Source organism: Acomys russatus, chromosome 12, assembly GCF_903995435.1.
Source record: "Acomys russatus chromosome 12, mAcoRus1.1, whole genome shotgun sequence".
Lineage (NCBI taxonomy): Eukaryota > Metazoa > Chordata > Mammalia > Rodentia > Muridae > Acomys > Acomys russatus.
Genome location: NC_067148.1, coordinates 26,969,893 through 26,996,423, shown reverse-complemented (window position 1 = coordinate 26,996,423; position 26,531 = coordinate 26,969,893). Strand labels below are relative to the sequence as shown.

The window sequence follows — 26,531 nt, the reverse complement described above, 5'->3', positions numbered from 1 at the left end:
TGTTTGCCACATCATCGCTTGTCCTCCCTCCGTGCTCCTAGAAGGAATTTTACAATGACTGTTCCCTGCTTAAAAATGCCCTTCTCGGGCTGGAGAGATGGCTCAGCGGTTAAGAACACTGACTGCTGTACCAGAGGTCCTGAGTTCAATTCCCAGCAACCACATGGTGGCTCACAACCATCTAAATGTGATCTGGTGCCCTCTTCTGGCCTGCAGGGGTACAAGCAGGCAAGATGCTGCATATGTAATAAATAAATAAATAAATCATTTTTAAAAAATGTCCTTCCCTCTAGATATTATCCTCTTAGACATTAGCGGGAGCATTCCTCTTTAGAGAAACCTCCCTATTTTCTCAGTGGCTCAAAAAATGAGTTGCTTCCTAGGTCCCCAGGTGCTGTCAAGGCTGTAGTCCCCCCCCTTCTTAAAAAGATGCCATAACTAGTCAGACTCGAGCGCAGGTGGCACCATTGTCTCCCCACTATCTAGTTTGGCTGCCCAGCACATAGTAGGCGTTGCCTGCTGCCAAGGTGAGAGAGCCAACCCCACCCAGTCCCAGAGGTACAACCAGGACAGAGGCTAGACTCTGGAGCTTTGACTGGGCTGCCTCCCACCTCCCAGTCAAAACCACAGCATCTGGACGGTGGGATGAAGCTTAGAGGTAACGTGCTTTCCTGAAACAGTTAAGGCCCTGAGTTCAAGCATCAAATCCACTATCATAAAAAACAAGGACAAAACAATGAAGAAGAAGGAAAAAAAAAAAACCAACCAAACAACAACAACAACAAAAACAAAAGGGAAAAATCATGCAGGTTTAAAGCAAGATGGCTGTAGAGGTTCACTGGAGCTAACCCTTCCTGTTGGTCAGCTGGGGTTGAACTAAGTGGAAGCCAGTGTTCCCATGGCGTCCCCCCAAATCCAGCCTCAGTGGGAAGCAGCTCATCTGTCCTCAGCCCCCACCTCCTATTTCAAGATTCTTGTAGGCAGGTTATTTCTCTCCCTGATTTGATTGGAGGCTTGGGAGAAAGGGTAGAGAGAGATAGAAAGAGGTAAGGTAGGTAAGCTCTGAAGTGAGAGGCAATCTTCTAGGAGTTGGGCCTCTGAGGCAGGTAGCACAAGGTGAAGGGTGGGCACACTCTTGGGCTACTAGGCAGGCTGTGGAAGCTGAATAAGAGAGCTGCCTGGGCTACCCAGAAGGAAAAGAAATGAGTCTCTCCTTCCTTTCTCTTTTTCCTTCCCTCTACCTCTCCAGAGGGCTGGCCTTTTCTCTCTCTGTTCTCCTGGGTCCCAGAGACCAAGAGCTGGTAGGAATTCACAAGGTTTATCGCCTTCCTGAAAATGAGAGTTAGATCCTATTGCTAGAGACACAGGGAAGAAGGGAAAAATGGAGGTTATTGGGAGGGGAAAGGTCACAGGCCGAAATTCCTGGGCTCCAGCAGCTTCAGTCATCCTGAGGAAAGAAGCTGGGGTGTGGGAGGGGGGGGACACTACAGAATGATTTAGAGACCAAATTCTGTACACTGGGGGGGGGGGTGGTGGTGGGATGGGTGGGTGAGACATGAAGACACAAAGTCAGTGAGAGAGAATCTAGTGGTGACAAAGCGCTCTGCTTTCGCCTGCAGCGGTTCTGATGTTATCTGTCTCCAGCTGCCTCTCTCCCCCTCCACAGTCCCCACCTCTGCCTTTCCTTCCTCTTCAACCCCACAGCCAGATACCCAAGTCTTCCCTGAAGGGTCTTTGCACCAGAGCTTAGAAGTGGAATTTACAAGTTCACAGCATTAGGGTGGAGGATGGTGGGTGAGGTAGAGGCTCCCAATGCCCACACTAACATCTCTCAACTCATGTTGCTCATTTCTACACTCCCACCATTTCTGTTTCAGTCTCATGAAGAAGTGTTTCTCTATATGAGCGTATATGCAGAGGTGCGCGGGCGCGCACGTGTGTGTGTGTGTGTGTGTGTGTGTGTGTGTGTATGTACATGGATGTGGTTGGCATAGAGGTCATCATGAATTTCAGCCCCAGCCAGCCCACCATCTGTACCTGCTCCTGAATATTAACTAGCATTGTGGTGGTGGGGGGAGGGGGGGAGGAGGAGGAGGAGGAGGACGAGGACGAGGGGGATGAGGAGACAAGGGTGTGGTTTTGGTGGGGTGGTCCATCTGATGGTATGTCTGAGTGTCTGTAGCTGTTTCTCTGTGTCTTTGTGTGTCTCAGTCCTCTGCTCTCTGGAAAAAAAATCTACTAAGGTAAACAGTAGTGACTTGAAACTTCCAGAATCTCCACACTCTGGTCTCTGAAGGCTTGAGGGGGTATAAAGATGAAAGTCACTGATCTGACTCTGTTCAGATAGCAGCCCAAAGGGCAAAGGGGAGCACCTGTAGGGAGATGCAAGGCAGGCAGGGTAATCCCAGAGCTCTGTTTTCTCTGATGACAAATACAAATACCTTGGGACTAAAGTTCTGGAATAGGGGCCCCAGAAGGTCTGCCTCCACCTTTGGTGTTCTGAGGCTTCTGCAAGCAATGCTTGGAGAGCCCAGGGATGCCTAAAGATTCTGCAAGATCTGGCTGGAGGAGCACATTGCAGGAGGGGAGGGGTGGGACCACATTTGTGTGTTTAGAGGAAAGGTGGGGGGGGGGCAGAAAGGCCGCCTGCGGGGGAGCAGGCTTCTTGGCAAACGCCCCAGTTTCCTGAGCTGATCCCTGCTCCCTGCCACTGCTCCCAATTCTGTTGTTTCAATAACATCATTTTTATCCACCCCACAGAGAGACAGTGTCTTAGGAGGGGGAGGTAAGGGGCAGAGCTAGGGCACGGGGGTGGGGGGGGGGGAGAGAGGTGGGATAACTGAGAAAGCCTGGGGTCTGGAATCAGCAAAGACTAGATTTGGGGCGCTCCCTCCTCAGGGGATCCCAGAGCCCAGGTCCCCTGATGACAAAGACAAATACATTAAAATTCTTGCCTCGGAGAAGAATGCAAGACAAGGGGAGTATTTCATAATCTGCAATAACAGTAGCAGGGTGGGGGTAAGGGCCTTGGAACTGAGGCACTGGCTCCCAGGGGGGCTGGTCATTGGCCACCTGCAGCCTCAAGAGACCCCCAATACATCCTAGCTGCCAGGTGGCACCAACTCTAGCCTCAGTAGTCACCCAGCCTGGTATACCTTCGAATGTGCCAAGTCCACTGGTATGATGGTGTCCACTGTGCTTGGCACCGACTAATACAAACGGGGCAGTGTATAAAATTGCTGTGCGCTGGAGCATTACAGTGTATTGGAATGGAAGGAGCAGTGGTTGGTCCATAATCTGGTAGAGCACTACTTCCTTCTCTCTCCTCCTCTTCTTCCCCTGAGTGCCCGCAGTCTTCAAAACTCGGTACCCAGGGCAAGGACTACACTGCTACACCTGTGACACCAGGGCTCCCAACTTAGAGCTCCCGGAAGATCCAAGGCCTTATCTTTGAGTCTAGGCTAAGGCTTCTCCATCCCTTTCCTCTACCATTCGTCTTCTTTGCCCTGATCTGCTGCATCTCCTGATGTAGGCATCCGTGGTCCTTCTCTCATGCCTGAGTTTCATCTTCACCCATTGGCCCCACTCGCCGGACCTTTCCTCTTCTTGCTCACCAGTGGTGTTTGTCTATTTTGGCAGCGTTCTTAGTTTCCACTTCGAAATTCCTCCCCACCCCAAACGACAAGGAACTTTCCCCTCTGGTGTGAAATTTCTGCCACATGGGCTCAAGGTCCTCTGTTTAAGGTTGATGGGCCCTTTAGATAGCGGTGGCAGGGAAATTGGCTCCTGCTTCGGAATGTCCCGCACCACCTGTCCCTCAGCACTTCTGGGGCACGTCGGGGGGCCTCTGCCCCAGGCCAGAGCAGCAGAGGCTGCCGCCCCGCTGCCAGCCGCTTGGCTTGATGAATGGAGCTGTCCCTCCTCCCCACGAGGCCTTTGATCTCCCCCCCTCCGTGGGAGGGGGTCAGGGGCATCAAAGACATTTTTGTGGCATTAGAGAATCAGATAAACGCCATCTCACCTGCAGCTGGCTTTCCCACCCCTTCTGCCGGGGCCAAGTTGGGGGAGGAACCCGAGGCAGGGACCCGCGGACAAGTGAGACCCAGTTACAGCCAGCGCTGACCCCTCTTCCCTAAGAAGTCTGCAACCTCGGCCCTCCGCCTCGCTTCAGAGTAGCGAATGCTGGAGCGCAGGCCCTGGAGAGGCTCCGCTTGCTGTCTTATCTCCCCTATACTGTCCGCCCCCGAACACCGGCTGGCCAAGGTTGCATGGCTAGGGAGCGAGAATCCAGGCCTCGGGTTCGCTCCCTTGCTGGGATAGAGGCTGGAGAAGGGGCAAATGAGTTGGCTATCCGCAAGAGAGTAACGCCTCCAAAGTGCGTTGGGCGGGCGGTGGGGATTGGACAGCCCTCTACCGAGCATCTCGCGCCCCCGGCCGACTTCCTCCCAGGCCCCCATCTGTATCTTCCTGCGTACTGTTCCCTCCCTCCAAACTCCCTCATTCCTGGGAAGTTTTCTCTCTTTACAGTCAACAAACCTGTCAAACGTCTCGCAGCCAGTCCCCCTTCCTCAGTTCCTCACCCCCCTTTACCCTTCTCTATGATTCTTCCCGCTCCTCCGTGCCCCTGGTCCGGGGTTGGCAGGGGACAAGCCCGCAGAAGCGAGGAGTAGGGCAGGCGGGCGGGTCCCGCACCCAGGAGCTCGCGCGGGCCCCGCCCCAGCACCCGGCTCCCGCCCTCCGCTGCGCTCTGCGCCTGCCGCCCCGGGGCGCACAGCTCCCTCCCAAGAGTCCCGCCGCCTGACTGTCGCAACTGCCACCCCCGTGGCCCCCCTGTCCCCCTCCCCCGCCCACGTTCCGGCCCCGCTCCCCTCCCACCCCCGCCCCCGGCTCTGATTTCTCTCTCCAGCAAGCTCCGCAGGAGACACAGGCGCTGGCGGCTGGGTCCGTTCTCCGCCTCCGCCGCGCCCTCCTCGCCCGAAATGGGCCCCCCCGCCGCCACCGCCGCCGCCGGAGCCCTAGTCTCTCGGTCGCTTTGCTTGTCCTGAAGCTCGGTGCCCGCGCGCCGGGGCTCACTCCGCAGCCTCACCGCCGCCCCCGCCAGATTGCGGTAGAACTCTCAGGATGCTGCCGCCCGTGCCCTCCCGCCTTGGGCTGCTGCTGCTGCTGCTCCTATGTCCCGCGCACGTCGGTGGACTGTGGTGGTGAGTGCTGAGTGACACTGTCCCGCGTGCAGCCTCAATCGCTAGAGGGTGGGGACACTAAGCTAGTCTTGGAACTCGCCACCGCGATCCTACTGCCTCTGCTTTCAGGCTGTACCCGCTCCAGGATCCCAGTTACCGGGCGGGCGGTTGCACCAGGACTCTTGCAGACAACTTTCCGGTCTCTGCCGGAGCATTTCTGAAGTGCCACTTTGACGCTCTCTAACCCTGGATATTCTATTGTGTTTCTTCCCCTGTGTTCTCCCTTCCCCCAAAGAAATGTGTCCAATTCACATCACCAAGGAATTGGCAGATAGGTAGGGAAGAGCTGCTGGACGTCATGCGATCCATAGCTAGAGATTGGGTGAAGGCGGGAGAAAGAGCGAGGAGGGCTCTGGAGCTGGATTTGGGGAAAAGACAGGAACAAGGTGGACAGAGTAAAACAGCTACCCCTCTCCCGCCGCTCCTGGCCTATAACTTCACCATTGCTGTCTGCTTCAGCGTGGGCGGGAGTGGAGGAAAAGGGGATGTAAATAGGGAAACTGAGTCAGGATTCTGACTTTCTTCACTGTACACTACCGCGCCCCCCCCCGCCCCCCGCAGCAAAAAAGACAGGAAGGAGATCCTGGAGGCCGGCCCTTCCAGACGTGGGAAGTAAATGTGTGGCGGTGGAGATGTGGGAACTGGGGCTTGGGAGGGGGGCGTCCTGCTGAAGCCAAATAGGGTCCTGGCCAGCCAAGGGATGAGGTAAATTCTCAGACTCGAATTCTGCGATTGGATTTAACTAGAGCAGACACCTAGACTTCGAAGGTTTCCAGAGCTCTGAGCCTTGAGGGGTAGGACAGGGGAAGGGAAGCTGGGGGGCCCGCCAGGACAGCTCAGATCCAAATCCTCAAGACTTTTTTTCCTCTTAGTTTTTAGAGCCACAAACACCCGCCCGGAATAGCTCAGTGTTCAGAGAGGAGGGATTTGGGCAGCAGTGCTGACAGATTAGCCAACCCTAAGAAAGTAAAGACTTCTATATTTGCATGTTCCCCTGTCATTGGCTGAATTCTTACCCTCTTGTCCCTCTCTCACCCGCCTTCGCTGCTTTGGACCCAGGGGTGGGGCAGGCCCATCCCTCTCTTCGACCGAGATTGAGTACTATGCCCACACAGGAAGCTGCTGGCTGCTATCCTTCCGTGATGCGGGAGAAACATCCTTGTGGGTGTCAGTGAGAGGGCAAACACAAGACCCAGGTTCGAGGTGGGGAATGTGCGCCTTTAGTTCTCGGTTTAGCGGCAATGTGGTACTTAGCAGCTTTGACAGACTTTAAATCTGTGGTCATGGGAGTGTCACTTTCCTATCCTGCCCTACAAACTCTCAGTTATTTATTTATTTATTTATTTATTTATTTATTTATTTATTTATTGTGTGTGTGTGTGTTTTTAAGACAAGGTTTCTCTTTGTAGCCTTGGCTGTCCTAGACTTGCTTTCTAGCCCAGGCTGGCCTCGAACTCATAGAGATCTACCTGCCTCTGCCTCCCTGAGCACTGGGATTAAAGACGTTAGCCTCCACGCCCGGCTTAAACTCCCAGTTTTAAAAGAACAATGCCCCTACCTGGCAGACTTGCCAGGTGTGGGAAGATCTATAACATGACCTGACATTAAGATCCTTTTCCGAAGCCGGGCATGGTGGCGCAGGCCTTTAACCCCAGCACTCTGGAGGCAGAGGCAGGCGGATCACTGTAAGTTTGAGGCCAGCCTGGTCTACAAAGTGAGTCCAGGGCAGCAAGGTTACACAGAGAAATCCTGTCTCAAAAAACCAAAAAAAAAAAAAAAAAAAAAAAAAAATCCTTTTCCCAATCCAGCTTCTCATCTCCTAGTTGCCCAAGGGATGAAAAGTGGGGTTACTTTAAAATCAGAATAAAGACTCAAAAAGTGGTAGCTGGCCAAGAGCTCTCTGTCTCCTCCCTCGCACACACCTTTCCTCATTTTACCCTTTCTTAAGATGTAGGACAGGGCTGTTCCTGCCTTCCTCATTGATCTAAATTATTCTTCCTTACAATTAAAATTGTAAGAATGTCCTTCCTTCTCCCACAGAGCTGTCATTCTGTCCGCCAACGGCTATACGTGTGCTCTCACCTGTGCTCTCACCTGTGCTCTCACTGTGCTCTCACCTGTGCTCTCACTGTGCTCTCACTGTGCTCTCACCTGTGCTCTCACTGTGCTCTCACTGTGCTCTCACCTGTGCTCTCACTGTGCTCTCACTGTGCTCTCACTGTGCTCTCACTGTGCTCTCACCTGTGCTCTCACTGTGCTCTCACTGTGCTCTCACCTGTGCTCTCACTGTGCTCTCACCTGTGCTCTCACTGTGCTCTGAGCACCGCGCAACTAACTACGCAGCTACTGCATTTAACTGTCAACTGTCTTCCCTGGGGTCTTTTTATTCTGTTTCTAGAAGGCAAAACCTTGTCTCAGAGTCTTAGAAGCCCAAGATAGTGTAGGTACTGGACACAGGTTTTTAATGGAGTGTTTCTTTCTGGGTTTGTGTCGGTGAGGATTCCTTTGTTCAGGAAGGACTGCTGGGTGGGAGCCAAGGCAACGGGAGAGGGGCCTGGGCCCGCTGGAGACTGACGCTGAAGTTGGGAATCAGGGAGTGGGGGAGGAGGGCAGGTGTGGGAGAACACAGGGGCCTTCATGGCCACAGCTGCAGTGGGGAGCTGAGTGAAGAGTGAGGGGCCAGGGTGATAAGGTGGCCAGGGAATGCTTCTCTCAGATGTGTCTCCGAGAGAACCTGCTCCCCCACCTGCCTTGGCCTCCTTTCTGTCTATTTCTGACACTTAATTCCTATGGTCTGAACCCAGGCTGACTTTCAACTGGGCTTATACTCCTGTTCTTTCATGGCCCTCTCAGGCCAGGCTCGGGCTGGTGGGTACACCCTGTTGGGTTGTTAGCCTGAGGTTCTTGACACTTTCTACCCTACCTCCCCTCTATAGCTGGGTTCTTCAGAAGTAGTGTCTAGGACCTGCTTTGCTGCCCTCTTCCTCTTCTTCTCAGAGGATGATGGCCAGCTTAGTAACTCCATGGGTGGCCGGGCAGTGGTGGCGCATGCTTTTAGTCCCAGCACTCAGGAAGCAGAGGCAGGTTGATTGCTGTGAGTTTGAGGCCGGTCTGGTCTACAAAGTGAGTCCAGGACAGTCAAGGCTACACAGAGAAACCCTGTCTGGGGAAAAAAAAAAAAAAAAAAAAAACCACACAAAACAAACAGAAAGAAAGAAACTCCATGGGTGGCCAAAAAAGCAATGTGACCTACAATAGCCACTTTCACAATCTAGCCATGATCAGGATCAGGACTGAAAGGATTTCAGGGTCTCTGAGTGACTTGACTGTCTAGGTCAGTAAAAGCCACTAAGAGAGGCTTCTGGAGGAGAGTGGCCCAGGCCTCGGATTGGCTCAGGAACAGAGCTCCTGGTTCCAAGGAAGTTTTTCTTCCACCTTTCTTTCCCCTCCACCACCTCCTCCCAATGCAATGCAAGATTTCTATTTTTAATTTTTCTTGTTTAGTTTTGAGACAGGGTCTTGCTATGTAGCAATGCATGCCTTCAAAACTGCCGCCAGCCTCTGTGTATCTCTCCAGTGTAACCATATCTTCGTGAATCTCAGAAGCCCAGATTCCAGGACACTGGCCAGGCCCTCTTGAGGTCATCTTGTCCAGCCCCTGCGGGGTGGGGTGGGGTGGGGTGGGCGGGGGGGGGGCGGAGGCATCCAACCTGTGCTCTGCCCTCCACCCAGGAACCCTATCCTGAGAATAAAGGCTGGAAAGAGGCTCTGGCTCCCGGGTTACAGGTCCTCCTCTTCCTCTTCTGATCCCAGCTCCTCACTCCACAACATCCGGTCCATCTTATTGATACCTTCAATCAGTGGTGGCAGAGAACAGCGCACTCTCATAGTAGAGCCAAACCAACCTCCCTCGTTCTTCTCTCTTCCTCTTTCCTCTCACTGTTTTATATTTTCTGTGACAGAAACTAACCCTGGTCCACTAGGAAGAAGCCGCCCAATCTACCCCCACCCATCTTACCTTGTTTCCCTCTTTGCAGGGGTGGGGGGTGAGGGCGGTGGGGGTGGGATGGGGTGGGGGGAAGAAACCGGAGCTAAAGGTCAAGGGCAGCCTCTCTGCTGACCCTACAAGGAGGCAAGGGAAGGGCCAGACCTTATCCTGGCACTCAGGTTTTCTAGCTGCCTCCTGCCATACCTTTGTGTGGCCATCCTGGTCCTGGTCATTAGGCCATCCTGTCTTTAACTGGGGCTCCTGACCCTTCGTGGTCAATGCTGATGCTGCTTCTCATCAAGCTCCAGAGGAGGGCTGGCTTGGGGGTTGGGTAGCCCTCTAGTCCCTTTTCCAGGCCTCAGCCTTGGCAGCTTCCCCTCCAGGGAGACAATGGGGCTGTGAGCAGAAAAAGGCAGGGGCAAAAGGAGGCTGGCTTGATCCCGGCCGGAGCATGCCCTGGGCCCACCAGAGTCCTGGCACTGTGACATTTCCTGGGGGGGGGGGGATGAGGCTCCCTCCTGCCCCATTCTCATCTGAAGCCAGGAGTTGGTGGCTGGAGGTCAGTGGGAGGCCCCATCATCAGGGCCCTGCAAGGGGGATTCCAGAATGTGTACTTTGATGGGGAAGTGCAGCTGTGGAGGGAATGGGGCAGGGCAGCAGCCAGCCCAGGCCAGCCAGCAGGAGGCCTCAGGGAACCAGATGCCTGCCTCCTGCAGACTGATGAGAGCGCCCCCTAGCCTGGTATTTCTTGGTCAGCTAGGAGCTTGTGAAGAGAAGTGTAGCCAGGAGGAGCTGCCTTTGGCTGGTTCTACTAACTCTGAGCCCTCTGTTTAATCTAGAGTTTGATCTAGAAAGGACTGAGTGGTAACCTAGTCTATTATGGTCACTGGTGAGGGTAAAAGGTCCAGGGACAGAAGGGGACTTGCCTGCATGTTGGGAGCTGAGAGTGAGGCTGAGTCCTGCCTCCTTTTCAGTGACCCCCTCCTTGTGTGCACTGGAATCAGGGTGAGAGCCGTGGCCTGCACTGGCCCCTTTGCTCCCTCATCCCACCCTCAGATGGGTGCTCTGCGTTCTACATGCGAGAGTAGGAGGGATGACAATTGCCATTGCCGACCAGCCATCCAGTGAAGGGAATTGGCCCCAAAACTTTGGCCAATGGGGAGCCCTTTTGTACAGTGAAGTCTGTCTGCGAAGGTAAAACCCGTGCCTCTTCTAAAAAAAAAAAAAAAAAAAAGGTAGAAGACAAAAGTGAGAGTAATGACGCAGAGAACCACATTTCTTCTGTGTGGGGAAGGGGAATGGGGGCTACAGGTGGGCAGTGGGGAGGCAGGGGTTAATGGGAGCTGGGGCATCTCAGGCTTTGATGTGGTGGTTGGGACGGGGGTAGGGACTGGGGGGAGGGGAGCAGTAATTACTGAGTTAGGAGTTAGACAGAGCAGGACAGGACAGGCGGGCGGGCACAGGCCCGGCAGCCTCAGCAGCCGTCAGGCAACATTTTTTCTGCCCCCTTTCCATCACCCACCTCCCCACCCCCACACCCCCCCACCCACAGCCCCAGGGCTCAGAGCTCCCTCTGCTGGCTCCTAGGAGGTGGGGTCAATTGAAGGCTCTTAGGAGGTAAGGAGTTGGGGGAGGGGATAGAGAGACTGGCTTGTGTGCTGCTATGAAAAGAGGTGAGGTACTCACGTGGTCTGTGGTCCCTTTAGCCTCAGTGATCTAGCTGGGCAAGGAGATAGGCCCTAGAGGGTGTTCTCGTCCCTGGGTAGGCTGAATGAAAAGAGAGACCTGGACAGACTGGACAGGAAAGACAGAGTTTTAGAGAAAGAACATTCTTGGGACTCCACACTTACCACCTACATCCTTACTGTTTGCCCTGCACTGATCAAGCCTAAGAATACAAGCTCTTGTTGGGAATCCACCCTCTTGTACAGGCCATTATACTTGGAGTGGGATTAAAATGATTCCCATTTTCCATCCGAGGAACTGAAGTTTAACTTTTATCATCCGTCCGACAAATATTAAGTGTGTTTCACGTGCCAGGGTCTCACTGCACATCACCCAAGCAAATGGCAGACTCCAGACCCAGCCAAGCCTGATCCTCAAAACCCTGAGTGTGCTCCACTGATGACACCGTGCCCACTTGTGGGATTCCTGCCTTTAACAAGACTTCTTTCTGATTGAGGAGACAAGACAAGGAATCATGCGGGCAGGACACACTCAGATGAGAGACAGCCAGAAGGTTGTTGCTGGGGCCAGGGCTGGTGCTCCTGGGACAAGAGGGAGCTGGGGGTGACATTGGCGAGGTGTTGGCTAAGGATGTTGTCATGACTTACAGTTGCAGAGGATGTGGCCTTGAGTCTAGAAATGTAGAGGTGTGGTCTGGGCTGGACTCAAAGCCCTGATAGCAGGGATGAGCTGTGTGGAACACGCTATGAGTGGACACTTGGGGTCTTCCTATGACTCAGGCAGCCATTTCTTTCAGTCCTGCTTTGGGTGTTGTCATTTTTTTTTAAACAGTATCAGTGATTAAACTCACAGCCTCAAGCATGCTATGCTAGGCAAGGATTCTATGACTGAACTTCTTATTTTTGAGATAGGGTCTTACTAAGTTTCCCAAACAGTCCTTGAGCTTGTGATCCTATCTCAGCTTCCTGAGTAGCTGGAATTATGGCTATGCACCACCAACTCAGCTCCTGTTGGTGGATATTTGCTGTTGTTGAGACATGGTCTCACAAAACTTGTTATCTAGACCAGGCTGACTTTTAATTCACAGAGATCTGCCATCTGCCTCTGCCATCCAAATGTTGGGATTAAAGGTGTATGCCACAATGCCTAGCTCTGTTTACATTTTAAAATTACCTAGCTTGTCTTGCAATAAGGACTCCTTCCAATAAGCGGCCAGTGACCGTCAACTTCACTTGTTTTGCTCACCTGTGTGACTGGAAAGTAGCTGAGGGGTCTAAGCTGGGTCTGACACTTTCTTCTACTCTCTGAATCCAGAGGTAAAAGAGTAAGCTGAGCCAAAAATCTGGGATCTCTGGGGCTCATGTCTGTAGACATTGCCTATAGTTGCCTGTCTGGCATCTGATGCCATCTTAAAAAAATTTATATATATATATATATATACATATATATATATATATACATATGTATATATATGTATACAGTGCTCTGTCTGTACATACACCTGCAGGCCAGAAGAGGGCATCAGATCACATTATAGATAGTTGTGAGCCACCATGTGGTTGCTGAGAATTGAACTCAGGACCTCTGGAAGAGCAGACAGTGCTCTTAACCTCTGAACCATCTCTCCAGCCCATCTGATGCCATCTTAATAGGCCATTGATGATGCATCAAGCATGATCCTTGAGGGAGAATTCTCAGTGCAGGCCAGGACAGTTAGAGTGGCCTGCTAAGCTGGTCCCTTCTTGTCTGTATGTTGAGTTCTTCTCAGGGCGAGCCATGTTCTCTGTACCCAGAAGTGGCAGTATGATTATATGCCAGAGCCTCCGGTCATCTATCTATTCCCTACCACCATGCACTCCAGGCTTTAAAATATATATATTGCCCTAAAAGTGTGCATCTTCTCTGGGCTAACCCCAGGTCAGCACTGATCCAGACTCCCCCCCAAAGCAAAGCTCATTATGTAAGGAAACAAAAGGGCAGGAAGCAAAGTAAGGGGGGGCGGGAGTAAAGAGGAGGGTGGAGAATTGTTCTTGAAGCAGAGTCAAGTATTTAAGATTTATTTATCATGTATACAGTATTCTGCCCACATGTATGCCACAAGAAGGCACCAAATCTCATTACAGATGGTCATGAACCACCATGTGGTTGCTAGGAATTGAACTTGGAACCTTTGGATGAACAGATGGTGCTCTTAACCTCTGAGCCATCTCTCCAGCCCCCAGAGTCAAGTATTGACTACCGAAGAGTGGAACACTTCTTACATCAATTCGTCTTTTTCATTGTTCTTTTTCCTGAAGCCCATAGAGGCAACTGACTTGTCTGGAATGGCTCAGCCTGACAAAAACCAGGGCCAGAGGTAGGGCCGGGTAGTTTGCTCAATGACCCCTGTCTTTTCTGGAGTCTTCATTTCCTATGCATTTAGGATGGGAGTGAGGACAGAAGGGCAGGGAACAGCTGGTCCCTTGGGATTCTAGTGTTATCACTGCCCATCCCTCCTTCTGACCAGCTGGTAAACAGGACTAGTTCCCAGGAAGTCAGCCAGCCCCTCAACCCTGTGAAGGGCCAGCCCCACCTCCTGGGGGCTTTGCCTTTCTATTCTTTCCTATCTGTAGCCCCTGGGAAGCAGACAAGGTCAAGAAGGTTTTGCAGTTCTCCCTTGCGGGCCCTCAACTTTTTCCTGCTTTGCTATGGGGTGGGGGCAGCGCGGGGGTGGTGGTAGGACAGAGTGACCTTGGGAAGATAAATCCAGTCAACCTTGGGAAAATAGGGAGTGTGCAGAGGGCAGGGGTGGGCTGGGGGTGGGGCTGGGGAACTTAGCAGTCTGGGCTATGGAGATGGGGAAGGAGAGTTTTCAGAACCCCACAAGGTCAGGAAGAGTTAAAGTGTGCAGGTGGTAGAAGGGGAACTGAAGAGCTGCAGAGAGGCCTGCTTCACTCCTCTCATCTCAGGGGGAAAGAAAATGTTTGAGGCTATGACACGAGGAGTCACGAAATGATACCAGGTCCATCAATGGGCCCTGGACTCAAGGCGGGGGGGGGGGTGGGGAGGCTCGTGACTCATTCAGTTAGACACATATGTAAAGTACCCATTGCCATTATATAGCTGTAGCTATTCATCTATAATGTAGAATTCACGACATGCAAGTTTTCAGAATAAACATTGCAGGGATATGAATTGGGTACCAGAAAGCTTCCAGAGAAGATAAAGGGAAAAAAAAAAAAAAAAAAAAAAAAAAAAAAAAAAAAAAGATAGAAGAAGAAAGTTGTCCCAACACTGAGGGACAATATTATCAACCTACCCTGAACAACCATGCTGGAAAGCACTCAAGTCCAAATTCCTTTTTAATGAGGTAGATAAGTGGACATATTTATTAATAAAGATGTGTGCAGAAGGATAAGACTGAATTCTTTTTGCAGTGCAATTTTCAGTCTAGACCCTGATATAAAGAAGGGGACACAGACACAGAATGGAAAAAGAGCCAGTGGGGGAATACTGGTCTCAGTTGGGAGCACAGTAGACAGATAGGTGGATGAACAGATAGAGACTGATCAGTTCTCCCAGGTCACTAGGCCATTGGAAGCAGGTTTGGTCTGTCCTACTCCTGGCTCACCCACTGCTCAGTACTCCATCGGTTCCTTCTCTGGGGCTGAGGGAGGCATATGGTTTAGGGTTATTGGCGTTTGGAGCTCAGAGCTCAGTAGAAAAGAACCTCTACTATGTGTTTCTGCTGAGAAAGGATGCTTGATCCCTGAACTATTTAAGTAAGGATGTCAGCGACCTAATCTTCTCTCTCTCTCTCTCTCTCTCTCTGTGTGTGTGTGTGTGTGTGTGTGTGTGTGTGTGTGTGTGTGTGTGGATGGGTCGGTGGGGAGAGAAAGAGAGAGAGAGAGAGAGAGAGAGAGAGAGAGAGAGAGGAGAATGTGTATAAGCCAGAAATCTGTAAAAGAAAAAAAAAAAGAAAAGAAAAAGAAAAAAGAACCGCCCCCCCAAAAAAAGACGAGAAGACGAGGCTTCCACATCTTTCTGCAAACATTTCTCCGAGCACCTCATCTTCAGCACTGAGAGTTTTACCTTAAGACCTAAATTCCTCCCGCTGCTATTTAAGACCATTACATCTCCGGACATGCCTGGGCAGCCTGTGCTTGTGGAGCAGATGGGGACACTGGGGCGGGTATGCATGGAAGCAAAGCTGAGAAGTAGGCCACCCTGACCTTTCACACTCTTCTGCCAACATTTCCCTTTACATTTTATACTCCGGTGCCTCCTGTGTGCCAACTTCCCCCACCCCCCACATCTGTCTTTCTCTGCTCTCTGCAGAAGGGTTTTTGAATGGTCTCAAATTAACCTCTGTAGCTCTGCCCACATATCCCTTCAAGCCTGAGTTCTCAGCTATGTTCAAATAGGAGCCATCTGATTCAAGTGGTTTCCCCCCAGGTGTGAATTCCTGGCTGACAACCTATGGAAAGCAAGTGGCAGCTCTCTTCTCAGGTGGAATGAAGGTGGGCCGGGTAAAGAGGCTGCTGACAGCGAGCAGAACTTTCCATCAAGTCTTACCCACCAAACCAAACATCACCTCCCTCCATGCCCCAAGTTGGTTATGTCACCCTAGCACACAGGGCTTGGCTTGATGCCATCTCTTCTCTCTCTCTCTCTCTCTCTGAAAGCCAGCTACCCTGGAGCAAGAGACAGGTCAGCATCACCAATTTGCCAACAATGCTGAGGAGCGAAGTTTCCAGCTGCTTCCTCCAGGCAGCTGTTTAGTTCAGAAGAACAGGGGGCAGCAGGATAAAGGGAGCCACCTCAGCCATCTAAGCTACATTTTCTCATTTTACAGAAAAAGTTGAAGTAAAAGGGAGGGCGTGGCTTTTTTCAGAGGCTCTCTTCGCTAGGCATTCTAACACCTCATGGCTGTTTTGTCCTTCAGATGGCCTCTGCTTTGTGCTGGGGCTGTCCAGGTTGCAGCCCGCCAAGGCCACGCCCTTCCTGATACTGTCTACTTTTCTTTAGAATACTTTCTTTATGAAACATGCTTCTCCCCTCCCCTTGGACAGCTTTTTGATCTTTCTTCTGCTAATTTCTTCCTTGTCCCCCTTTTGGGCTAGGCCCATTGAATTTTAACCTTGGCCTCCCTAGCGCCAGCTACCTTCACCTTGAGTGAAGTTCATATGCAGGCTTATTAAGATGTACACAGAGGGATAAGACTGAATTCTTGTTGCAATGCACTTTTCAGTCTAGACTTTAGTAGAGAGGAGACATGTTGGGATTCTGCTTCAGTCTGCCTACCTATGATGTCATCGCCTACCTGCTATGGGGGCGTGGCCCTGCCCAGGACTATATAAGAGGACAGACTGCCCTCTTAGCTCCCTCTTACTCTTTCTCTCTTTCCCTTCTCTTCCTCTGCCTCTGTCTCTCTGGGGTACCCCTCCCCCTTTCCTTCTCTCCCCATGCTCATTTAATAAACTCCTCTATAACATAATATCTTATGCCTTATATATTATCTTATTGCCTTATATATTATATTTTTAATTATAAAAGGACACAGACATGGAATGGAAAGAGAACCAGAGGGACACTATCAGTCTCAGATGGGAGAGACTCCTGCAGCAGCTGGCTGTGGGCTGAGTGGGGCTGGCTCCATCTTCTCTGCCCCACCCCCACCCCAGGCCTTTTGTATTTTGGGAGGTACACTCCTGACCTGAAGTTCTGCTTCCCAGGGCCGTGGGCAGCCCCCTGGTCATGGATCCTACCAGCATCTGCAGGAAGGCCAGGCGGTTGGCAGGACGGCAGGCTGAACTGTGCCAGGCGGAGCCGGAAGTAGTGGCAGAGCTTGCCCGGGGCGCGAGGCTGGGGGTCCGAGAATGTCAGTTCCAGTTCCGTTTCCGACGCTGGAACTGCTCCAGTCACAGCAAGGCCTTTGGGCGCGTCCTGCAGCAGGGTTAGTGTGAGAGGGGCCACGGAGGGAGGTGCTTTCTCCTTGCTAGAGGGAGCAAATTTGGGAAGGCTGCTTGAACCCCATCTCCTGATTTACCCCTAGGCACTCTGCCCACCTTGCCTCTCCACACCTAGGTGACTCAGGTGACTCAGGACAGGTCCTGGGGGACCCTACTTCCCATCTAAAGTACTGGACACTCACTGGCCTCTGCTCTCTTCTCCCTCTGCAGACATTCGAGAGACAGCCTTCGTGTTTGCAATTACGGCAGCCGGTGCCAGCCATGCGGTCACTCAGGCCTGTTCCATGGGTGAGCTCCTACAGTGTGGTTGCCAAGCACCCCGAGGGCGGGCACCACCTAGGCCATCTGGCCTTCTGGGCACTCCTGGACCTCCAGGGCCAACGGGCTCTCCAGATGCTAGCTCAGCCTGGGAGTGGGGAGGCTGCGGAGATGACGTGGACTTCGGGGATGAGAAGTCAAGGCTCTTCATGGATGCGCAACACAAGCGAGGACGTGGAGACATCCGTGCACTGGTGCAATTGCACAACAACGAGGCGGGCAGGCTGGTGAGTATGGGCAGAAGAAGTAGGTGTCATGCATGAGTGTGGAAGTGCAGGTGTGCAAGAGAGAGTGTGGGTGGCAGAGTGTGAGTGGCAGCATATTTGTAGTAGCATGCACACAAGTAAAGGTGTGGATGTGTAGCAAGCAGGCTGTCTGTGTGTGGACCACAAGTCCAGTAGGAAGTCAGTAGAGGCCAGGCCAGCCCAGACCCCTGCCTCAGACCAGCAAACAAGGAAGAAGATTACGGGGTTGTGTTCTCTGTAGTGCGTTCAGATGGCCCCTCCTACATCCTATGTCTCCGCTCTAGAGCAGTCGAGGAACATCCCTCCACATATTCTGTGTCCTTTAGGGTTCAGCCCCTGAGGCGTCAGGCAGACAGGGAGGAGGGGGCCTGGGAGAGGAATGTCCGGACAGGCCCACATACCTGTTGAGAGGATTGGGGAGGGGTGACAGACAGACGCTCAGGCGGCTGGCTGTGTCTGCTCAGCTCTGCCTGGGGCCGCGAGGGGCAGGAATGAGGAGGCTGGGTTGGCAAGAGGGTTAGGCTGCGACAGCTGCGACTTCTCCCAGCTCCGAAGAGTGGAGTATCTCACCACTGCGTCCGTCCGTTCTATTCTCTCCCACTCCCTGGCTTCGGACCCTGGAATCTTTGCTCTATCTACTATTCCCACTCTCTTACTCTTCCATCTTTTCATTCTTCTTTCTGAGCTGACGTTTTCTTGATTTCCGTCTTCTAAACTTGTGCCTGCCTGCCTACGTGTCTGCCTGCCTGTTTTTCTTCCTTCCTTCCTTTCTTCTTTTCTTGCTTCCTCGCCTCCTCTCCCCACTTCTGCACCCTTTGCTTTCTGTCAATCCCCCGTTTCTCTTCGTCCCGCCCCTCGCGCCCCCCCCCCCCCCCCCGCCTTCTGCTCCTTCAGGCAGTGCGGAGCCACACGCGCACCGAGTGTAAGTGCCACGGGCTTTCGGGTTCATGCGCGCTGCGCACCTGCTGGCAGAAGCTGCCTCCGTTCCGCGAGGTGGGCGCACGGCTGCTCGAGCGCTTCCACGGCGCATCTCGCGTTATGGGCACCAACGACGGCAAAGCCCTGCTGCCTGCGGTCCGCACGCTCAAGCCTCCGGGCCGAGCCGACCTCCTCTATGCCGCCGACTCGCCCGATTTCTGCGCCCCCAACCGGCGCACAGGGTCGCCTGGTACACGCGGCCGCGCCTGCAACAGTAGTGCCCCGGACCTCAGCGGCTGCGACCTGTTATGCTGCGGTCGCGGACACCGCCAGGAGAGCGTACAACTCGAGGAGAACTGCCTGTGCCGCTTCCACTGGTGCTGCGTGGTGCAGTGTCACCGCTGTCGTGTGCGCAAGGAGCTCAGCCTGTGCCTCTGACCCGCCGCCTGCCTCCGAACTGGGCAGAGCAGGTTCTAAGCAATCTGCAGGACCACTGGATTCCAGCAGGGGGCGCTGTCTGGACCCAGCTGCTCCCTAGGAAAAGTACATATCTAAAGCCTTGGGGAACTATAGGGGCCAGAAACTTGGGGTTTATACCTAACCACGAAGGTCTGAGGACCCTGCCCCTCCAGCATTCCCCAGAAAGGCTTTCTGCTAGTTTCTGCGGGAAACTAAGCAGGCTCTCCCTCCCCTTGGTCTCCCAGATGGAAATTAAAAAAAAAAAAAAAAAAAAAAAAGCCAGACTCTGGCCTCTGGAGATGGTACTCCTCAGAATTACTGGGGTGGATGGGTGAGTTTAATATCAATAAAGACATTTAAACCCACAGTTTGAGAGGAGGTAGTCCTAGAGGGCCAGGATATGGAAGGAAGTCTGTCCTCCAGAACTAGCATTTCAGCCTGACTCTATCAATTCCACGCACCTCGGGACAGGGCGGGGTGATGGAGGGCTACTGAAAACCTTGTCTCTCTCTTTTGGAACACTTTTTCATTCTTATCCACCCCAAGCTCTTGAATCCTGAGAACTAGTGATTCCACTTTAAAGGCACATAAAGGGCCCTGAGGCTTGAGTACTGTGTACAGTTGTCAGGCCTTTGTGTTAATGTTTTAGGGCATTATGTCTGTTTCTGTGACTCCTGAGGAAATCAAGGGTAGACTTTTGGCATCATGAGATTAAAGCTCTTTATAAACTGTAAAACACAGTGAAACTACTTGTGAGGAACACCTGTTTTTATTACCATCAAAACTAACCACCCATCAGTTCTGTTCCCTGCTGGGAGATCACTCAATCAGGTAAAGTGTTCCTTTTGTAAGGGCTGGCCCTGAGTTCCACCCCTGGAACTCACATTAAAAAGCCCAACATGGGCTGGGCATGGCGGCACACACCTTTAATCCCAGCACTCAGGGGGCAGAGGCAGGTGGATCAGTATGAGTTCAAGGCCAGCCTGGTCTACAAAGTGAGTCCAGGACAGCCAAGGCTACACAGAGAAACCCTGTCTTGAAGAGAAAAAAAAAAAAAAACCCACAAAACAAAAAGGAGAGAGAAAGGCCCAACATGGTGGTGCCTTGTTTTGTTTTGTTTTTTGAGACAGGGCTTCTCTATGGAGCCTTGACTATCCTAGACTTGCTTTGTAGACCCAGCTGGCCTCGAACTCATGGAGAGATCCACCTGCCTCTGCCTCCTGGAGTGCTGGGATCACAGGTGTGTGCCGGCGCACTGCGCATGATGGTACACTTTTAATCCCAGCACTGGGGAGAGGGAGACAGAAGGATTGCTGGGGCTAGCTGGCTAGCCTGCTGATTTTCCAAGCAGTGAAAGACTGTCTCAAAAGGCTTGGGGCCTTCCAGATGAGCAATAGATAAAGGTGGGTGCTGCCCCTGAGCCTCGTGGCCTGAATTTGATCCCCAGATCCAGCGCAATAGAGGGAGAAAACAGATTCTTGCAATATATAAGAATAAGTGTATAATAGCTTCAAAAGACAACACATACACACACATGCACGCACACACACATGCACGCACACACACATACACACCATGTAGAATGACCAACACGGTGTTTCTAATCACAGTCAGAGCAAACTAGTTTGTCCCAGGATCTTATTTGTACCCGATTCTGCTCAGGAAGTTGATTTCGAGGGGTTAGAGGACACGTGGGTAGTTCTGGATGCTCTAGAGATGAGGCTTGTGCCTTCATCTTCAAGCCAAGGGAATGGGATGTGCAGCCCAGCGACGGAATATTCTCCCAGGGAGAATGCTGCAACTGGGAGGTGACTCTTCTTCCCTCCAGCTAAGCAGGAAAAGATATGAGCTTTTGATTCAGATAACTGAGTTTGAAGCCAAAGTGACGCCGGCCAGTGTGGCCCTGCTTCTCTACCTGTGGGGTCTTTATTTCAATTATCCACTGCTAGCAGGGCGCAGTAGCCCATGCCTGCAATCCCAGCACTCTGGGAAGCTGAGGCAGGCAGAACCCTGTGAGTCCAAGGCCAGCTTGGTTTACAAAGTGAATTCAGGACAGCCAGGGCTACAGAGAAACTCTGTCTTGGAAACAACGACAATGACATAATAATAAAATAAAATGAACAACTATTCATTGTTAATGTAGCAGCAACCTCAAAGTAACTACTCGACATTCTTTTTTGGACCGCTATGCATCAGGACCCAGCTTGGTTCGTATGGAAGACTATATGCAGAGTGGCTGGGGTCACACTGCTAGAAGATGTGCTGGTGTGTGTGGGGTGGGTTCTTAACGGTTTTGTTTCCATGCCCAAGGACTCAGCATTTCTCCAACACTTTCTTCTCCCTGTGGCTATCATGGGCTTTCTTCCATCATGGTGGCCTGAAGATAGAAAGACTTTGAGAAAAGACAGTGTGTCAAGCCTCCAAGCAGAGTTGTTTTTTTTTTTTTTTTTCTCCCAAGAGTTTAGCCACTGTTGTCACTCTCCTTTGGTTGGACCAGATCACAGAGTCTGCCGAAGTTTACAGACAGGAAGTAGACTGCCTAACAGTGGGAGGAAAGACAGAGACTTTGCAGCCATCTTGACCCACCCCCTCCCCCACCTTAGGAGGACTGTTGGGAGGGCTTCTTTCTTCTTGAGATATGAAAAACATCCAAAAGTCCGGCAATTGACACATAAGGCATATCATGTGTATGTTTCATAAAGGGCAGTTGGTGTGAGAGCGGGGACAGAGAGCTGCCGGCTTGCAGGCACTGGGCAGCTCCGGCTGCAACGAAGACATCCAACTTTCAGACTAGGCTGAAGAGACGTGCAGAATTTAGTCTGAATTCAGCCACAGCTGAGTTGAATGTACCGACTTCAGCAATCTCGTTACAGGTTTCTTCTTTGTCCCTCTTCTCGTCCCTCAGTCCCCTACATCTACTGCTGCAGCTCACTATGTCTACCATCTTTTTCTCTCCCCTTGTACATTTTCTCTATATGACAGCTTTGTGACTACATGCTTAGGACTGATGATTTTTTTTAAAAAAACGATTTATTTATTATGTATACAGTGTTTTGCCTGCATGTACACCTGCACGCCAGAAGAGGGCACCAGATCTCACTATAGGTGGTTGTGAGCCACCCTGTGGTTTCTGGGAATCGAACTCAGGACCTTTGGAAGAGCAGACAGTGCTCTTAACCTCTGAGTCAACTCTTCAGCCCCTGACTTTTTTTTTTTTCCAAGACAGGGTTTCCCTTTATAGCCCTGGCTGGCCTGGACTCCCTTTGTAGATCAGCCTGGCCTTGAACTCACTGTGATCCACCTGCCTCTGCCTCCTAAGAGGTGGGATTAAAGGTGTGCATCACCACTGGCCAGCTGATGATTTGTTTTTGTTTTTCGAGTCAGGGTTTCTCTGTGTAGTCTTGGCTGTCCTAGACTTGCTTTGTATACCAGTCTGGCCTTGAACTCACAGCGATCTACCTGCCTCTGCCTGAGATTATAAGGCATGTGCCACCACTCCTAGCTGATTTTTTTTTTCAAGAGAGGGGTGTCCCGGAGAAATTGCTCAGTGGTTAAGAGTACTTGTTGCTCTTCCAGAGGATCCAGGTTCAGTTTCCAGCATCCATGCAGTGGCTCACAATCATTCCTTAACTCCAGCTCCAGAGGACCAGGCACCATTTTTTGGCTTTGCAGGCACCAGGCATCCACATGGTGCTCAAACATACATCCAGGTAAAACATGAGTTCCCATTAAATTTTGGTTTTGTTTCTGATTTCTTTTTTCTTTCCCTGAGATAGGATTTCTCTGTGTAACATCTCTGGCTGTCCTAGAACTAGCTCTGTAATCCAGGCTGGACTCGATTCAAAAAAATTTTTTTAGCCTCCTCAATGATAGTCCCCAAAAAAGATACTCACTAGTTCAGCCCTGGCCATTTGTTCATCTCTGAACCAATAATACTGCCCAGGGAGAGATGCTACTATGTATGCCCCATTGGCAGACTCTTAAGACCACAGTGAACGGGGGTACAGAATGGGAGTACAGAGTTCTTTAAACAGAATAGAGGAAGGGATCCTCGGGACAGACTCTACTGGTGACCTCCAGTATGTCCATCAACTCCCAGGGTGCCCTTCAACCACTGGATCTGGGCTGTGCCCTCAAACATCATGGTAGGCAGGGGATATCAGGCTGTGGAAGAAGAAAGGGGCATTTGTGGTTTCCTTTCTGTCTCTCCTGGCTCTCTTCCATCAATTGCCTGAGCTTCGTGGAGAATTTGAGCTCAGAACTTCCTGACCTAAGCAGACCCTAGCTTCTCAAATGGGAGTGTAGAAATGGCTTGAAGGGGCACGCAGAGAAGATACCTCTGAGGGGCGGGGCTTATAGTCACAGATCTGCCTTCCCCTAGAGCTTGGGGTGGTAGTGGTGCTGCTGTTCCTCCCCTCTCCTCCCCTCCCTTTTCCTTCCCTCTCCATTCCCGTCCCCTCCCTTGTCTCTCCCTTTCCTCTGCCCTCCTTTCCTTCTCCCTTCCCCAGTGCAGACCCAAAGCCTAGTGTAGGCTGTGCTAGTCACCTAGGAACTGACAGTGACCGCCCAGCCCCCGCGCCTTTTCAATCTCTTGAGCTTCTCAAATAGACCGCCAGAGGGCGTGCAGAGTCCAACTTCTCTATTGACCGAGAGCTGCAGGAGGAGCAGGACATCTGGAGAATCCAAGAGTTGAAAGCCTCGGTAGTAGGACCCATGAACAGCTTGGGTCAAACCGCTAGGGTTTCAGGCTGTCTGGGACTTCTAGACTGACCAGACCTAGGTCTGGAACTTCAGTCTATGAGTCTCTACTGAGATGAGATGGGTGACATCGAGGTATCATCCTATACAAAAAGCAGACTGGGGCTGGAGAAATGGCTCAGAGGTTAAAAGCACTGTCTGTTCTCCCAAAGGTCCTGAGTTCAATTCCCAGCAACCACATGGTGGCTCACAACCATCTACAATAAGATCTGGTGCCCTCTTCTGGCCTGAAGGCACACATTCAGGCAGAATACTGTGAAAATTAAAAAAAAAAAAAATGCAGACTGGAGTAAATGATGTGAACCGACCCCACTCCAAGCATTTCAAAAGGAAGGTAAGATGTAGTTTTTGTTTTTGTTTTAAGGCTTTGGTTAAGTCATCTAAACAGCTAACGTGTCTGCCTCAGTGACCTGATCACAAAATTGGGCTGAAAGCTTTTTGGCAGATGGTAAGAGTATGCTGCAGACTACAATCTTTAGGGGAGGGGGTTTGAGACAGTGTTTTTCTGTGGAGCCCTGGCTGTCTGGAACTGGTTCTATATTCCAGGCTGGCCTGGAACTTAGAGATGCGGCTGATTCTGCCTCCCTAGTGCTGGGATTAAAGGCATGCGCCACCGTGCCCAGCTGGAACTGCAGTTGAGTTGCCAGTCACATAGCAGGGATCTGCCTTCTACTACCAAGTCCCACAAGGGCCTCGGCACTCCCTAGCTTGAGGGGTGATAATGCCGAACAGGAGGCGTGGATGGAGGTCAGGAGTCTACTCCTCTTTAAGCTTCTGTGTTCTTGAGCACTGCTGCTTGAGAAACAGGGTGAGAGACAGCACTGGGGGGGGGGTGCCTCCCCTCCCATGGCTTACCCAGCTGCTCAGCCTCAGGCACTGGCAAAGTCCCCTGCTGGCTGAGGGGTGGGGGACATGTAGAACTTAGACAAAAGGGAAAAGCACAGAGGCACCCCAGATGTGTGTGTGTGTGTGTGTGTGTGTGTGTGTGTGTGTGTGTATGTGTGTGTCCCCAAATCAAGAAAAGGCAGAATACAGGCAGATGGGCCAGGAGGTTGAGGGGAGGGCCTAGGATGAGTCTGAGGCCAAGGGCTCCCAGCCCATTTCTCTTTCCCTTTGAGAGCCACACCTTAGGAATCTGGGGACATGGGAGGAGCAAGCTACTTCTCCTTACCTTGCTGGAGGCAGGCTCCACAGGATGGAGGACCCTTTATCCATCTAGAGTGTCTTTCTATCGCCTCTTCACCAAGCTCAGCTTCGCCAGCCAGCGGAGCATCAAGAGGGAGCAGGACTGGACTGGGCTAAGCTGGGGCTAACTGAGGGTCCCACCTGTTCCCACCCTGGGCCTCCCTCAGCCCTCCCTCTGTGAGACCTCCCCCAGAGTCGCCACAGCTGGAACCATTCTCTCACTGCCTTTCATCCTCCTGGCTTTCCACCCCCACCCTCAGTGGCCCCTGTAATTGTGGTCTCTGGCAGGCGGCTGCGGGGGCTGGGGCTGGGCTGAGGGCCAGGGCCCAGGGCAGGTCTGAGGTGGAGACTGGGGGCTGCTGGTGTCGGTAGAGGTTGGGCCGTGACATGGGTCATCCAGGTTAAGGCCCTTTGTCTTTCGGTCTTGGTCTACACATAGGCCAGAACCTGTCACTTAACACACTTGGACGTTGCTAGGCCTCATGACTTCAGGCCAGACCCAGGATGGGGGAATAGGCTTCAGGCATTGGTATTTGCCTTCTAGAATCTCCAAAGGGAGGAGAGGGAATCCTTCTTTGTCTGCTGCACTTCTGTTTCATGAACAGCATGAGCCCTGCAGCAGAGACCCTTCCTTTCTCTCCCCCAGAAGAAGCTGAAAGGAACCCTGAATAGCCACTCTTCCAGGCCAACAGCAAAGGTAGTCTCCCCTAAGCATCTGGGAGATGAATAGGAACGCAGATCCCCGATCCAGTGCCTTGAGGCCTAGAATCAGTATTCCCACACTATTCTACCTCAGGGGATACATATGCTGCTTCAAGGGTGGTGAACATTAAGGTGAGCACTGGATGGGGAGCAAAGAGATCTGCATCTTGAGTATGGCCTCCTTGCCTGGGTTGGGTGGGGGTCTATTCCTAAACTACTCTGGGCTTTAGTTTCCCCAAGAGCCAATCAAAGTGTGGCTCTCCAGCCTGCAGATGCCCATCCTTGGCTTGTGCCTCCTTCCCTACTGCAGTGTCAAGTGGGGGGGGGGCGAGGAGGTTGGGAGGGAGTTGGGGTGGGGAGAGTGAGGGTTGGGGGGTTTGGGGGCACCCCTGTTCCTGCAGCACCACGGTCTGCTTGGGAGAGAGTTAGGAGGGCAGGGGTGGCTAGGGTCAAACCAGGCTCTGGTGACACAGGCTGCTTCCTGCCCCCGGCTGTTTTCCTGCTGTCCAGCCAGGCTGCTCCCTCACTGTCCCACCCCAACCCCCCCCAAGCTCTTAATTCCTGACAGCTGCCTGCCTTGGCTGCAGGCAGAGACGAGGGAAGGAGGGGGAGTGTGTCACCCACCAGCCTGCAGCCCTTCAGGCCACCCCCACCACCTGACAGTCTTGGGGGCAAGAAAGGCACCTCCTTTCTAATTTTCCAAGGAAGGTCAATTCCTGGAATGGGCCCCTTCTGTCTCTGGGCCCAGAGGCTATGACAGTTTTGTTCTTAAGCCAGGAGGGGGCTCTCTTCAGAGAGAGAGGGGGCCACAGGACATGAGGGATGTGGGTGCGTAGAATAAATAGGAGACTTGTGCCCATTTCACAGAGGATGATTTGGAGGACACTCCAGGAGTCAGACTCACTGTCTGGACCCAGATAAGAAGCAGGACCAGCCAGAGCCCTTTCCATGGTCACAGACACATGCTCTACACAGAGCAGGGGACTAGTGTTCAACCAGGGCTGTGAGGGAAGCAAAGGAGCCCAGAGGAGCATTTAGACAGCCTGTATAAGACCAGGACCAGGGCCAGGGCACATCTCAA

The 26,531-nt window shown here is 52.2% G+C and overlaps 1 protein-coding gene across 1 annotated transcript; it reads left to right on the top strand.

Moving 5' to 3' along the window:
* The first annotated feature begins 4,975 nt into the window (after positions 1–4,975).
* Positions 4,976–19,083, top strand: Wnt6 (Wnt family member 6). The gene is made up of 4 exons (XM_051154075.1): positions 4,976–5,201; positions 16,629–16,849; positions 17,076–17,410; positions 18,323–19,083. Exons 1-4 carry the CDS (start codon positions 5,122–5,124, stop codon positions 18,782–18,784), a joined length of 1,098 nt encoding a protein of 365 aa, XP_051010032.1. The 5' UTR covers positions 4,976–5,121; the 3' UTR covers positions 18,785–19,083.
* Positions 19,084–26,531: the final 7,448 nt, after the last annotated feature.

Bases quoted from the DNA above. Each gene is read 5' to 3' on its own strand.
- Wnt6 (XM_051154075.1), top strand. From the start codon at position 5,122: ATGCTGCCGCCCGTGCCCTCCCGCCTTGGGCTGCTGCTGCTGCTGCTC. The intron at 16,850-17,075 runs GTTAGTGTGAGA...CTCCCTCTGCAG, and splicing joins TGGGCGCGTCCTGCAGCAGG to ACATTCGAGAGACAGCCTTC. The intron at 17,411-18,322 runs GTGAGTATGGGC...CTGCTCCTTCAG, and splicing joins ACAACGAGGCGGGCAGGCTG to GCAGTGCGGAGCCACACGCG.